Below are 14691 nucleotides of genomic sequence, written 5' to 3'. Positions count from 1 at the left end.
TCTAAATCTGTGACTCAAAACTGTTCTTGGAAAGTATGTTTATGTGCGTTTGCATGTTAGCCCGATAGATAACACACATATTTTGTACCATTCATCATGCGTTTTAATATCACAGGTGTGACATGCTGATTATGATGAGTATATGTAAATGACAGGGCTTACTGTTGGTATGTCACGACTGTTATTGATAGTGTTCATGAGAGCTGTTCAAACATGCCTTGCAAGCAGATAATGGTATGTATATGAGCTGTTTTATGTGGGGATTGTCAGGTGTAGACTTTCTTTTCGTGTGTCCAATGCAATGCCAACCTCAAACACTAGAGGGCATCTCTGTCTAACTCACTGTGGTACTTTACTGTAGTTCCAATGCCCTAGAACAGGTACTGATAGGATATATCTGATAACAGGGTAATAATTATTTCTCATTTAATTAAATGGGTTAGCATACCTTTAGTAAACAAAGTGAGATCCTGAGGGAACTGTGATAATTGCAGTGAGATTAAAAGGCATAAGACGTGGATATGAAAGAAGTGAAATAAAGATTTAGAAAGCCATTTGCTGCTACTGTTTAGTCTGTGAGGAGTATGTTGTTATTTGTTGTTTGTTTATGTTTTCTTCTCCAGGTGTTCTTGCAAGACCTGGGAAGAGGTCAGGGTACCGTGGTAACCTTTAACGAGCTGTCCAATCAGCTCCTGCGAGAGTATTCTGCAGATGACACAAGGAGGATCAAAGAGGTCACGGACAAACACAACAGAGCCTGGAACAGCATCAACAACAGGTGGACACACATACACAGACACGGGGGAGGAGGGGGGGGGGCGAAATGTCCCCACTTGTTTTACTATCCTTGTGAGGACTTTAGAAACCCAAAAGGATGGCAAAGTTAGACCACACACACAGACACACACATGTTATGTTCTTCTATCCTTGTGGGGACCTAAAATAAATGTCCATTCAAAATCCTATTTTCCCTAACCCCTAAACCTAACCCAACCCTAATTCTAACCCTAATTCTAACCCTAACCACTAAGCTTAAAATAGCATTTGTCCTCATGGGGATGTGGGAAATGTCCCCACGAGGGAGAATGTTCCTTGTCCCTTGTTGGACTTTTGGAGATTTTAGGTCCCTACAAGGATATAAGATCCCCCCCCCCCCCCCCCCCCACACACACATACACAAATATCACTTTGATAATGTTATGAGATATTTGAATTATACTCAGATAGCTAATTAAACAATGACCTCCAACCAAACCAATGCTTGATCATTGGCCATTACATCGATCAACTAGTTAGTGTGTTGATTGATTGACAGGGCTAGTGACCGCCAGGCTCAGCTGGACAGTGACCTGACTGCTCTACAGACGTCCCTCAGGGAGCTGGAGGCCTTCCTCAAGTGGCTTCAGGAGGCCGAAACTACCGTCAACGTCCTGGCCGACGCCTCCCAGAGGGAGGAGCTATCACAGGACTCTGCCCACGTCAAGGAGCTGAGGGGGCAACTGGAGGTAGGCCATGCCCATTTGATCTGCTGTGTGTGCGTAAAGGTTTTTAGGCGACGGGAAAAAAAGAGAACTGGGATTGACGCTCTGTAAATGAACAGTATATTGAGTGATATATGGAGAGGTATATGGAGATAAATGGCTTGGCTGAGGGGCTGAATACAGAGAGAGGTTGAAATAAGGAGGTCAAAGGAGGTGTGTGGGAGACAGGGACAGGTGCTGTCCTATTATCCCCCTGTCATCCCTCATTAAGATAGTGTGCGTGCATTCATGTGAGCTGTGGTTACGTGTGTGTGCGCGTGTGTGTGTGTGGTCGCTCATTGATTTTTCTGTCCTGCGCTGTTCAGTGATGTGGGTATGTGTCCTCTCGCCTATTGCTTGTCATTTTCCCGCCTCTTACGATGACACACATTGTCCTCCCTTTTGATTCATAAATGGTCTATTCAAAATCCTCCTTGACTTGTGTTTAGTTGTGTGACAGCCCTTTGACAGAGATGAGCTCTTTTCATACCACACGGTCATGTCAATCTGGTTCTGGTTTTATTTGTTCACACGCTTGGTCTCCCTCTTTCACCCCTTATCTCTCTATCACAACGCCCCTGTCTGTGTAAGAAGAGACCGTCTGAACGCCACATTGATTCCTGTGTCTAAGGGGGATATGTTGAGAGGGCGTGTGAAAGAGAAAGAGGATGAGTGCGGGGGGAGGGAGGGAGGGAGATGTTCTTCCTGTAGTTGTCCAGATAAGGCCATAGTGTCTGTCCTTTTTTACCTGCATTGTGAAACCAGGCTGAACTCGCACGCACACGCGCACACACACACACTGTTCCTGTGAATCACAGATACTGTCCTGATGATCACAGATGAAATACTATAGACTCCTACAGTCATCTATGATTTTCTTCATCTCCCATTGAGTTGTGCCTTTTCATTGTGTTTTTCTAGGTTAGTCTCACTTGAGGGAGCATTGATGCTCTAAAAACAGCCTGCTCATACACGGTCTCATACACGGTCTCATACACGGTCTCATACACGGTCTCATACACGGTCTCATACACGGTCTCATACACGGTCTCATACACGGCCTCATACACGGCCTCATACACGGCCTCATATGGTCTCATACACGGTCTCATACACGGTCTCATACACGGTCTCATACACGGTCTCATACATGGTCTCATACATGGTCTCATACATGGTCTCATACATGAGACCATGAGACCATACTTGTGATTTCAAATGGAGCTTTCTGGAAATGCCTTTATTTTTTTATTCCACCCTCTCTACCCCTTCTTGTCCTCTGTCCTTTACTCCTACTTAACCCTTATTTCCCTCTTATTTCTCTCTACCCCTTCTTGTCCTCTGTCCTTTACTCCTCCTTAACCCTTATTTCCCTCTTATTTCTCTCTACCCCTTCTTGTCCTCTGTCCTTTACTCCTCAACTCTTATTTCCCTCTTATTTCTCTCTCTACCCCTTCTTGTTCTCTCTCCTTTACTCCTCCTTAACCCTTATTTCCCTCTTATTTCTCTCTCTACCCCTTCTTGTCCTCTGTCCTTTACTCCTCCTTAACCCTTATTTCCCTCTTATTTCTCTCTCTACTCCTTCTTGTCCTCTGTCCTTTACTCCTCCTTAACCCTTATTTCCCTCTTATTTCTCTCTCTACCCCTTCTTGTCCTCTGTCCTTTACTCCTCCTTAACTCTTATTTCCCTCTTATTTCTCTCTCTCCCTCTGTCTCTCAACATGGGGTAAGATTGATGGACTGCAGTCAGAGCCAAATGGATACTGTATGAATGAAAGCAAATGAATGGGGAAGGAGGAAAGAGAGGGGGATTAGAGAGAGAAGGAGATAACAGGACAGAGAATGGTCAGATTGAGATACGGGGGAAAGGAGCCTGGAGCCTTCCTTCATTCAGAGTGACTGTTGTGTCACCAGTCAATGTCAAGTCTGTCACCTTACCTGAGTTTCTTTTTGAGATGCTCCATATAACCACAAGCCACATGATTTCTTTGGAGAAGAAAAAGGCAATGTTCCTCAGAAGTTTGGTCTTAGAAAGATGAAGCACCTTATGTTAGTTCTTACAACTGGAAAACAAATGTTTTATTTAATCCTAGAGGTTGAAATACACTATCTACAAATATATATCAAAAATATATCTACACTATGTATAAACAAATATGTGATAGGTTTACATTTTTTGAGGTGATACGAGATGATGGTTATCTTTTCCCTCAGCTGGTGTGGTGCCATATTGTGTTGCACCGTGCTAGCCTGTTTCCTCTCAGCTGGTGTGGTGCCATATTGTGTTGCACAGTGCTAGCCTGTTTCCTCTCAGCTGGTGTGGTGCCATATTGTGTTGCACTGTGCTAGCCTGTTTCCTCTCAGCTGGTGTGGTGTCATATTGTGTTGCACAGTGCTAGCCTGTTTCCTCTCAGCTGGTGTGGTGCCATATTGTGTTGCACAGTGCTAGCCTGTTTCCTCTCAGCTGGTGTGGTGCCATATTGTGTTGCACTGTGCTAGCCTGTTTCCTCTCAGCTGGTGTGGTGTCATATTGTGTTGCACAGTGCTAGCCTGTTTCCTCTCAGCTGGTGTGGTGTCATATTGTGTTGCACCGTGCTAGCCTGTTTTCCCTCAGCTGGCGTGGTGTCATATTGTGTTGCACAGTGCTAGCCTGTTTTCCCTCAGCTGGTGTGGTGTCATATTGTGTTGCACTGTGCTAGCCTGTTTCATCTCAGCTGGTGTGGTGTCATATTGTGTTGCACTGTGCTAGCCTGTTTCCTCTCAGCTGGTGTGGTGCCATATTGTGTTGCACCATGCTAGCCTGTTTCCTCTCAGCTGGTGTGGTGTCATATTGTGTTGCACTGTGCTAGCCTGTTTCCTCTCAGCTGGTGTGGTGCCATATTGTGTTGCACCGTGCTAGCCTGTTTTCCCTCAGCTGGTGTGGTGTCATATTGTGTTGCACTGTGCTAGCCTGTTTCCTCTCAGCTGGTGTGGTGCCATATTGTGTTGCACCGTGCTAGCCTGTTTCCTCTCAGCTGGTGTGGTGCCATATTGTGTTGCACTGTGCTAGCCTGTTTCCTCTCAGCTGGTGTGGTGTCATATTGTGTTGCACTGTGCTAGCCTGTTTCCTCTCAGCTGGTGTGGTGTCATATTGTGTTGCACAGTGCTAGCCTGTTTCCTCTCAGCTGGTGTGGTGCCATATTGTGTTGCACCGTGCTAGCCTGTTTCCTCTCAGCTGGTGTGGTGTCATATTGTGTTGCACCGTGCTAGCCTGTTTCCTCTCAGCTGGTGTGGTGTCATATTGTGTTGCACTGTGCTAGCCTGTTTTCCCTCAGCTGGTGTGGTGTCATATTGTGTTGCACAGTGCTAGCCTGTTTTCCCTCAGCTGGTGTGGTGCCATATTGTGTTGCACCGCGCTAGCCTGTTTCCCATCAGCTGGTGTGGTGTCATATTGTGTTGCACCGTGCTAGCCTGTTTCCTCTCAGCTGGTGTGGTGCCATATTGTGTTGCACCGTGCTAGCCTGTTTCCTCTCAGCTGGTGTGGTGCCATATTGTGTTGCACAGTGCTAGCCTGTTTCCTCTCAGCTGGTGTGGTGTCATATTGTGTTGCACAGTGCTAGCCTGTTTCCTCTCAGCTGGTGTGGTGTCATATTGTGTTGCACAGTGCTAGCCTGTTTCCTCTCAGCTGGTGTGGTGCCATATTGTGTTGCACAGTGCTAGCCTGTTTCCTCTCAGCTGGTGTGGTGCCATATTGTGTTGCACAGTGCTAGCCTGTTTCCTCTCAGCTGGTGTGGTGTCATATTGTGTTGCACAGTGCTAGCCTGTTTCCTCTCAGCTGGTGTGGTGCCATATTCAGCTGCAGTGACTCCATGTGAAGCCACCATGCAGCCTGTTCCCTATTATTCACTGTCACACAGGACCACAGAGACACGCACAACACACATAATGAGGGAAGAGGGCAACACACACACACACACACACACACACACACACACACACACACACACACACACACACACACACACACACACACACACACACACACACTCCAAAGAGTCAGAGATGTAGTAGTAATGCTCTCACACAGAGAGGGCAAAGGGCACACTGTTGTAAGGGAGCTTTTATCTATCTCCGATGTTTTCACCTTGATATGTACCTATGTGTACAGAAAATGCTACATTGGCTTATTGTGCGTGTGCGTGTGCGTGTGTGTGTGTGTGTGTGTGTGTGTGTGTGTGTGTGTGTGTGTGTGTGTGTGTGTGTGTGTGTGTGTGTGTGTGTGTGTGTGTGTGTGTGTGTGTGTGTGTGTGTGTGTGTGTGTGTGTGTGTGTGCATGTTAAAAGCTAAAACCAGTACGTTCCAGTCTGTATAACAAGTCAAAGCTGTACAGCAAACACCATACCAATCGCTGCCTGCACCTGCCCGCCCGTCCAGCATCACTACTCTGGACGGTTCTGACTTAGAATATGTGGACAACTACAAGTACCTAGCTGTCTGGTTAGACTGTAAACTCTCCTTCCAGACTCACATCAAACATCTCCAATCCAAAGTTAAATCTAGAATTGGCTTCCTATTTCGCAACAAAGCATCCTTCACTCATGCTGCAAAACATACCCTTTTAAAACTGACCATGCTACCGATCCTCGACTTCGACGATGTCATTTACAAAATAGCCTCCAATACCCTACTCAATAAATTGGATGGAGTCTATCACAGTACCATCCGTTTTGTCACCAAAGCCCCATATACTACCCACCACTGCGACCTGTACGCTCTCGTTGGCTGGCTCTCGCTTCATACTCGTCGCCAAACCCACTGGCTCCAGGTTATCTACAAGACCCTGCTAGGTAAAGTCCCCCCTTATCTCAGCTCGCTGGTCACCATAGCAGCACCCACCTGTAGCACGCGCTCCAGCAGGTATATCTCTCTGGTCACCCCCAAAACCAATTCTTCCTTTGGCCGCCTCTCCTTCCAGTTCTCTGCTGCCAATGACTGGAACGAACTACAAAAATCTCTGAAACTGGAAACACTTATCTCCCTCACTAGCTTTAAGCACCAGCTGTCCGAGCAGCTCACAGATTACTGTACCTGTACATAGCCCATCTATAATTTATCCCAAACCTCTCCCCCTACTGTATTTATTTATTTATTTATTTTACTCCTTTATTTCTATCTCTACTTTGCACATTCTTCCACTGCAAATCTACCATTCCAGTGTTTTACTTGCTATATTGTATTTACTTCCCCACCATGGCCTTTTTTTTGCCTTTACCTCCCTTATCTCACCTCATTTGCTCACATTGTATATAGACTTATTTTTCTACTGTATTATTGACTGTATGTTTGTTTTACTCCATGTGTAACTCTGTGTTGTTGTATGTGTCAAACTGCTTTGCTTTATCTTGGCCAGGTCGCAATTGTAAATGACAACTTAAATAAATAAAAATAAAATACAGATTCTGGCCCTTGTCAAACATTAACTTTCATTCTACAGCACGTTGGAATTGCTGGCCAAACAATGCTGTAAGTTGATGCTAGTTCCCGAGGGGGTTCATACATGCCGACACGGAGCTGACTAGAAACCCAGTGATGTCAGTGTGATTTCTCTAACTGCACTAGCTAACGGTATTCCTGTAATTCCCTTAGAATAATCAATACTGTGAGGAATGAGTGAACACATGTATGACTCACCAAATGAAGATCTGGCTTCACAGAGCACTCGATAATCACTCTCGCTTTCTCACATGGTTATCTAAGCGTATATGTGTGTGCCTGTGTGTGTGTGTGTGTGTGTATGGGGGTCGAGAGTGTGTGTGTGTCTCTGTGTGTGTTCAATGCTAAGCCTCCCTTTCCCATCCTGCTACTGAGTCTTTTCCCTGAATATGAAGTGACAGGCAAGACAGGGGCCATATGGGCATTAATATGCCCCTTAGCTCAAAGCTGAACACACTCTTATTTAGAGTTTACTGTGTGTGTGTGTGTGTGTGTGTGTGTGTGTGTGTGTTCTGTATTTAGTCTTGGGAAACTGAGATGAGGCAATCGTGGCGTGGAGTGCTTTGTCTGTCGCGCTGGGGGAGTCTTTAGGGGGAAAAACGGGATCAGATCCTGAGTGCAGGAGAAAGTCATGTTTCGGGAATCTATTAACAGAGAAAATTACAGATGCTACTACTGAATAGATCAGTACTTCCTCTGTTTCCATGTCTCTGTTTCTCTTTCATACACTATCCTTCACTTTCTTTTAATTTTCTTCTCTTTCATGCGCTCACAAAATGTACTTCCCCCTTTATCTGCTTCCCTCTCTTCCCTCTCCTGTCTTCCCTCTCTTCCCTTCCCTGTCTTCCCTTCCTTCCCTCTCTTCCCTTCCCTGTCTTCCCTCCCCTCTCTTCCCTTCCCTGTCTTCCCTTCCTTCCCTCTCTTCCCTTCCCTTCCTTCCTTCCCTCTCTTCCCTTCCCTGTCTTCCCTCTCTTCCCTTCCCTGTCTTCCCTTCCTTCCTTCCCTCTCTTCCCGTCCCTGTCTTCCCTCTCTTCCCTTCCCTGTCTTCCCTCTCTTCTCTTCCCTTCCCTGTCTTCCCTCTCTTCCCTTCCCTGTTTTCCCTCTCTTCCCTTCCCTGTCTTCCCTTCCTTCCCTCTCTTCCCTTCTCTCTCGTCCCTCCCCTTTCTTTCTTCCCTTCTCTCTCTCAGCTCCCTGTTCTCATATCAGACTGCTTTCTCATCCCTCTGTATCTGTGTCTGAGCATATCGTTACATCTGGGACACACACACACACACACACACACACACACACACACACACACACACACACACACACACACACTGCTGCGTGCGGGCTGCACGCTGTACATCTCACTTGTGCTCGCTCTCTCCCTTGGTGTCTTTCTCTCTCTCTCCCTCCCTCTTTCTCTCTCTCGTTCTCTCTCTCCCAGTCATTGGTTCCCTCTGCCTGGTCATTGGCTCTCTATGGCTGAAGGAGCTTCTGTCGTCTGTTATCCCAGGTCTACTGATCGCTCTGTCTTTCTCTCTCTCGCTCTTTCTCTCTCTCTCTCTGTCGTCCGCTCTGAAGGTTTTCCGTGGAGCGCTACAGTCTTTATCTCTGGCTGTCCGCTGTGAGCCGCGATCGGAGAGCAGCGCATCTCTCCTCCAGCAAAACTTCTGCCTCCCACTCTCATTCTTCTTCTCTTTGTTTGCTTATCGGCTGATTTTTCTCCTTTTCGTCCTCTTTGACCCCTGGCTCCTGAAGTGGACCCCAGAGTGACATGTCTTTTTGGAGTGGTTTTGTGTACCATGGTTTAAGTGTGTGTGAATGAGAGTCAGTGAGTGTTTCAGCATCGCTTAAATGCATGAGCTTGTGTGTGAGTGTGTGAGGAGGAAGTGTGTGCATGTGTGTGACAAAGTGTGTGTGACTGTGTGTGTATATGTGTGAGAGAGAGAGTGTTTGCTGTGAGAGTGCACGTGATTGACCGTGCACTGTGTGTGTGTGCCAGTATATCTGCGTGTGCGGGGGCATGCCGATCGCAGCATGTGTGTCAGACAGTGTGTGTAAGTGTGTGTGTTCACGTCACTCCTGCTGTGGTGTGTCTCTGGGAGAAGGAGGAGGAGAGGATATGAGCAGGGCTGGGCAGTGCTAGCGTGCCATGCGTACTCGGAGCAGGCTGCAGACCTGTGGCACGCGTAAAATGATGGCCATGGTCCGTACCTCTCTCCAGAAAGTGGTGGTCTTCCTACACAGGCTCCAGAGAATGGCCATCTCATCCCCACGCTACCACAAACTCTGCAAGGTCAGTCACAGAAAGAAAGAGAGGGAGAGAGCCAGAGAGAGGAAGACATCTCTCCTCCGCTCTTTCATTAATGCCGTTCGTTCATTTGTTTTGTGTGTTTATTCAGTGTTTGGTTCGTTGTTGTGATGGACTTGATGAGCAGTGTGGATTGGTTTGTTCAACTTCTTGGTTCAGATCATTTTCCATCACTTTTCAGTTGTTTGTCTTCTTCAGAAAATACTTGTTTTATTCATGGCTTTTGATTGTTCAGAGTTTTATGTTTTTGAATGTCTTTCATCTTGGTGAATGAATACTTTTGTTGGCCTGTTGGTTATTTATTATTATTATTATATTAGCGGTTCACCAAGTCTCTCCACGTCTATGCCATAGTTGGGATATTTTTCTTCTAATTTGGGACTTGTGTATTTGTGACTCTTGTTGTTGTCAACAGATCCCTCCTGTTATCTGTTTGGGAGAGTGTTGACGGGTGTGGTTGTCACCTCCATAGTGTGTCTGCGTATCTCTGGCTGGGTGCGGGACTGATACACTGCCTCAGTGGCATGTCAAGTAATCAGGCTCCTGTGTGTGTGTGTGTGTGTGTGTGTGTGTGTGTGTGTGTGTGTGTGTGTGTGTGTGTGTGTGTGTGTGTGTGTGTGTGTGTGTGTGTGTGTGTGTGTGTGTGTGTGTGTGTGTGTGTGTGTGTGCGCGCTTGTGTAGAGTCTTGTCTCTCTGCTGTCAGTTTGAGACGGCTTTTCTGTGGTGTTGTTATTTCAATGAAGGATATATTGTGAGGTTGCTAGTGACAGCTCTAGACAGATGGAAAAGTTGGTAACAGACACACACAGAGCAGCGAGAGGGCAGAGTGCGATGAGAGATGGACCAGCTGCTCAGGTCCTGCAGCTCTGTATGCTTTAATCCCTCTAAGGATTAGAGCTGCCAGCCACAATCACAAACCTGTGTGTGTGTGTGTGTGTGTGTGTGTGTGTGTGTGTGTGTGTGTGTGTGTGTGTGTGTGTGTGTGTGTGTGTGTGTGTGTGTGTGTGTGTGTGTGTGTGTGTGTGTGTGTGTACAGTGGACCCAATTCTCATTATTAAACAGCTGGAATCACGCTTTAAAACACATTTGTTAGCCTTGGATTTAATGTATTACATAGTTTCTCTCAACACAAATCCCTCGTCTTCTCTCTCCACTTCTCACTGTCTCTCTCTCTGTCTTTCATTTTCACTCTGTCTCACTTCGTCTCTTGCTCTAGATCCCTTTTCTGTCTTTCTATGAGCTATGCTGTGGATTCTCTCTCCTAATATCACATTCACACTGTCAGACCAATCTGTGTGTCAATCAATCTGTTTCTCTTCATGTGTGACTGACTGACTGAGTGTGTACCTGTAGACTACTGGCCCACAGTAAGCAGAAATACAGAGAAAGTGCTTGAGAGGCAGAGGGAGAGGTGGTTCATACAGTATATTTCCCTCCTTTCACTCACTAGTTAATTCCCTAGAATAAAGTCAGCACTTGCTCTTTGCTCATTTAACCAACCCTGGGCAGCATATATCTTACTTTAATCTCCCTTTCAGCAGGCAGCAGGAAAGCTGCCTGCTGAACAGCAGGAAAACTACTGTGCACTTGTTTACCACCCCCTCTTACCACCATCGCAACACACTTTCCTAACTTCTCCTAATAGGGACCTATGCATTCTGCACTTGACTACCTTCCCTTTGGTGGCATCAGTTATTCGTCGCTTGTTTAATCTCCACTGTTCTTCAGTCGTTCCGCACCCAGTGGGAGAAATCAGTCATTCTACACTTGATTACCCTTCCCTGGGTCGCATCAGTCATTCTGGGCTCGTTGGGCTTCCCCTCGGGAGGTTCAGTCATTCTGGGCTCGTCTGGACTCCCCTGGGCGTGCTCACTGTCTGGCGGTCTGGATCAGTGCTTCCTGATGATGGATGTGCTCTGGGCTCGCTCTCTCTGGGCTTGTCTCGCTGTTACCTTGCTCTCCGGGTCAGGAGATAGCCTGGCCTTGGGGTTGACAGTGCTGGCCAAAACCCTATACCCACAATAACCGATCTATAAATCACCTGCAATGATAAATGTTTGGTCAATGGCATATCCTCATGTACATAGATTAGCTCTGTGCCTATCTCAGGGGTGAACCTCTTGTTCAGTCTGGCCTCTAGCCTCCCAGTCACTATCAGTCCTGTCCTTTTCACCAGTCTTCTTCCTAACACGGCAACACTGTCCACTATTAGTTTAAACCAGGGATGTCAAACTCGTTCTCTCCACAGGCTTAATTTGTTCTTCACTGACATTCTGGGGGCCGCAATTAAAATGTTTTATATTTCCTTCGCTTTTGGAATTTTCGACTATAGATGACTGTTATCAAGCTGGACAGAGCGAGGAGACTATTGACTGTTATCAAGCTGGACAGAGTGAGGAGACTATTGACTGTTATCAAGCTGGACAGAGTGAGGAGACTATAGATGACTGTTATCAAGCTGGACAGAGTGAGGAGACTATAGATGACTGTTATCAAGCTGGACAGAGTGTAGAGACTATAGATGACTGTTATCAAGCTGGACAGAGTGAGGAGACTATAGATGACTGTTATCAAGCTGGACAGAGTGAGGAGACTATAGATGACTGTTATCAAGCTGGACAGAGCGAGGAGACTATTGACTGTTATCAAGCTGGACAGAGTGAGGAGACTATAAATGACTGTTATCTAGGTGGACAAAGTGAGGAGACTGTAGATGACTGTTATCAAGCTGGACAGAGTGAGGAGACTATAGATGACTGTTATCTAGGTGGACAAAGTGAGGAGACTGTAGATGACTGTTATCAAGCTGGACAGAGTGTAGAGACTATAGATGACTGTTATCAAGCTGGACAGAGTGAGGAGACTATAGATGACTGTTATCAAGCTGGACAGAGTGAGGAGACTATAGATGACTGTTATCTAGCTGGACAAAGTGAGGAGACTATAGATGACTGTTATCAAGCTGGACAAAGTGAGGAGACTATAGATGACTTATCTAGCTGGACAAAGTGAGGAGACTATAGATGACTGTTATCAAGCTGGACAAAGTGAGGAGACTATAGATGACTGTTATCAAGCTGGACAGAGTGAGGAGACTATAGATGACTGTTATCAAGCTGGACAGAGTGAGGAGACTATAGATGACTGTTATCTAGCTGGACAAAGTGAGGAGACTATAGATGACTGTTATCAAGCTGGACAGAGTGAGGGGACTATAGATGACTGTTATCTAGCTGGACAAAGTGAGGAGACTATAGATGACTGTTATCTAGGTGGACAAAGTGAGGAGACTGTAGATGACTGTTATCAAGCTGGACAGAGTGAGGGGACTATAGATGACTGTTATCTAGCTGGACAAAGTGAGGAGACTATAGATGACTGTTATCTAGGTGGACAAAGTGAGGAGACTATAGATGACTGTTATCAAGCTGGACAGAGTGAGGGGACTATAGATGACTGTTATCTAGCTGGACAAAGTGAGGAGACTATAGATGACTGTTATCTAGGTGGACAAAGTGAGGAGACTGTAGATGACTGTTATCTAGGTGGACAGAGTGAGGAGACTATAGATGACTGTTATCAAGCTGGACAGAGTGAGGAGACTATAGATGACTGTTATCTAGCTGGACAAAGTGAGGAGACTATAGATGACTGTTATCTAGCTCGACAAAGTGAGGAGACTATAGATGACTGTTATTTAGCTGGACAAAGTGAGGAGAATATAGATGACTGTTATCTAGCTGGACAGAGTGAGGAGACTATAGATGTAGGTCCATTATCATTTCCATCCTTTCAAGGCTGATTGAGATCGTTTTTTCGTTTTTTAAATTGCTGGATCGGATCTCCTATAGGCCTGCAGAGGAACTACCTGAAAGCAGTTGGACAGAGTAACCGATTACTTAGTACTTTTTAGTGTGCATGTGTTTGTGTGCGTGCGTGTGTTTGTGTGCGTGTGTTTGCGTGCGTGCATGTGTGTGTATGCGAGTGTGTGTGCGTGTGTGTGTGTATGCGCGTGTGCGTGTGTTTGTGTTGAGTCCGGTGTATTTGTGCTGGAGAGCGTTGAAGGCCCTAATGGCTATTTTCATTGCACTCAGCTCTGTTCTGTCTGTTTAGTCACTGCCTGGAAAGATTCTGAAGGGCACTCCAGTCTCAGGAGAAGTGTCCTCCTACTCTCATTAGACTTGCTGGAAGTGTGTGTGTGTGTGTGTGCGTGCGTGCGTGCGTGCGTGCGTGCGTGCGTGCGTTTATGAGGGAGAGAAAGAGAGTGATATAGAATGTATGCATTTGTGTTTTCATGCGCATAAACACACTGGCAGCCCTCTTTAAAATAGCCCAAAGCAGCATTTCCTCCAGTTAAGTCTTGTCCCTTTAGTCTCCTAGCCCTGTGACTAACACATTGGTCCTTGTCCCTTCTCCCACCCACCAACCCACTCAGAGCTACCCTAGGCAGGGTGAGTCATACCTGGGAACAGAGCACAGTGCCTTTGCCTCTCTGCCCTTGTGCTCCACCAGGACCAGGGGCCTTGGACATTAGCATGCGTTTGCATCAGCAGAGCAGGACCGCAGGTGTGTGGACACGCATCACTCTCCCCAGACTAGGAGCCAGTCCAGGCTGTTTGTCTCCAACACACATTCTTACACACTTCACAATGCAGGCCGACATAGTGATGAGTTGTGAGCAGGAAATGATATGGTAACAAATTCATAAGTTCGGCTAATTTGAATGAATTTAGCAACCCTCAAAAAGCCCCAAGGACAATAACTGAAAACCTAGCACCATTACCCACATCAATGGTAAATCACCTGATCTTCCGCTATTAGAAAATAAGAATTGTTCAAATAACTGAAAATGTATCTTTGATTTGAAGCGTCACTCAAGTCATAGATGTATGGCATTAGAATGGAGAGATGAAAACAATGAAGTGATATGGAGAGAATGTAAATGGAATTCAATGCTTGATTTTTCAAGGAGTAGTAAAGGAATGTATTCATTCACATACATAGGTAGCTTTAATACATTATGAAGAGCTTGTATGATAGGGTCTATTGTATACAGTACATTAATGGTAGCTAGTGGCCCATACACATGCTAAATGCATATATTTATTTCCCTCATTGCTGAAAGCAGGATGAGAGCTTGTGTTAGTTGGGAGAGAGACCGAGAGAACAGGGTCTAATTCAGAACGGCTCATGTTAAATTCATTATAATGCTCTTATCTTCTACAGATTTTCAAAAACAGCAACATCCTATTTTCTCCTGCTATTTCTCCCCCAAGCTCCGTCTGTCGTTTACTTGAACTTGTCGTGGAAATTCTTAACATTGCCACTCAAAGTCAATCTTAAATGAATCATTGTTTAATTGTCAGCACGCTGGAGAGGTTCCATCCAACTCAATGCACCATA

At 45.9% G+C, this 14691-nt stretch overlaps 1 protein-coding gene across 7 annotated transcripts in view; it reads left to right on the top strand.

Annotated features, from left to right (window-relative positions):
• Positions 1–14691, top strand: part of utrn (utrophin) — a 364756-nt gene that overhangs the window by 134846 nt on the left and 215219 nt on the right. For 6 of the 7 annotated variants that reach the window (XM_071413075.1, XM_071413077.1, XM_071413076.1 and 3 more), the window contains 2 exons: positions 624–778; positions 1316–1505. In XM_071413075.1, coding sequence (XP_071269176.1) covers positions 624–778; positions 1316–1505 — 345 coding nt within the window. Of the gene's footprint in view, positions 1–623; positions 779–1315; positions 1506–8139; positions 9274–14691 lie in introns of those variants that run through there. The other variant, XM_071413081.1, reaches the window with a different exon arrangement.

Source organism: Salvelinus alpinus, chromosome 8 (genome assembly GCF_045679555.1).
Source record: "Salvelinus alpinus chromosome 8, SLU_Salpinus.1, whole genome shotgun sequence".
In the NCBI taxonomy this organism is placed as follows: domain Eukaryota; kingdom Metazoa; phylum Chordata; class Actinopteri; order Salmoniformes; family Salmonidae; genus Salvelinus; species Salvelinus alpinus.
The sequence above is the reverse complement of the archived record's forward strand: the minus strand, read 5'-3'. Positions and strand labels throughout refer to the sequence as shown.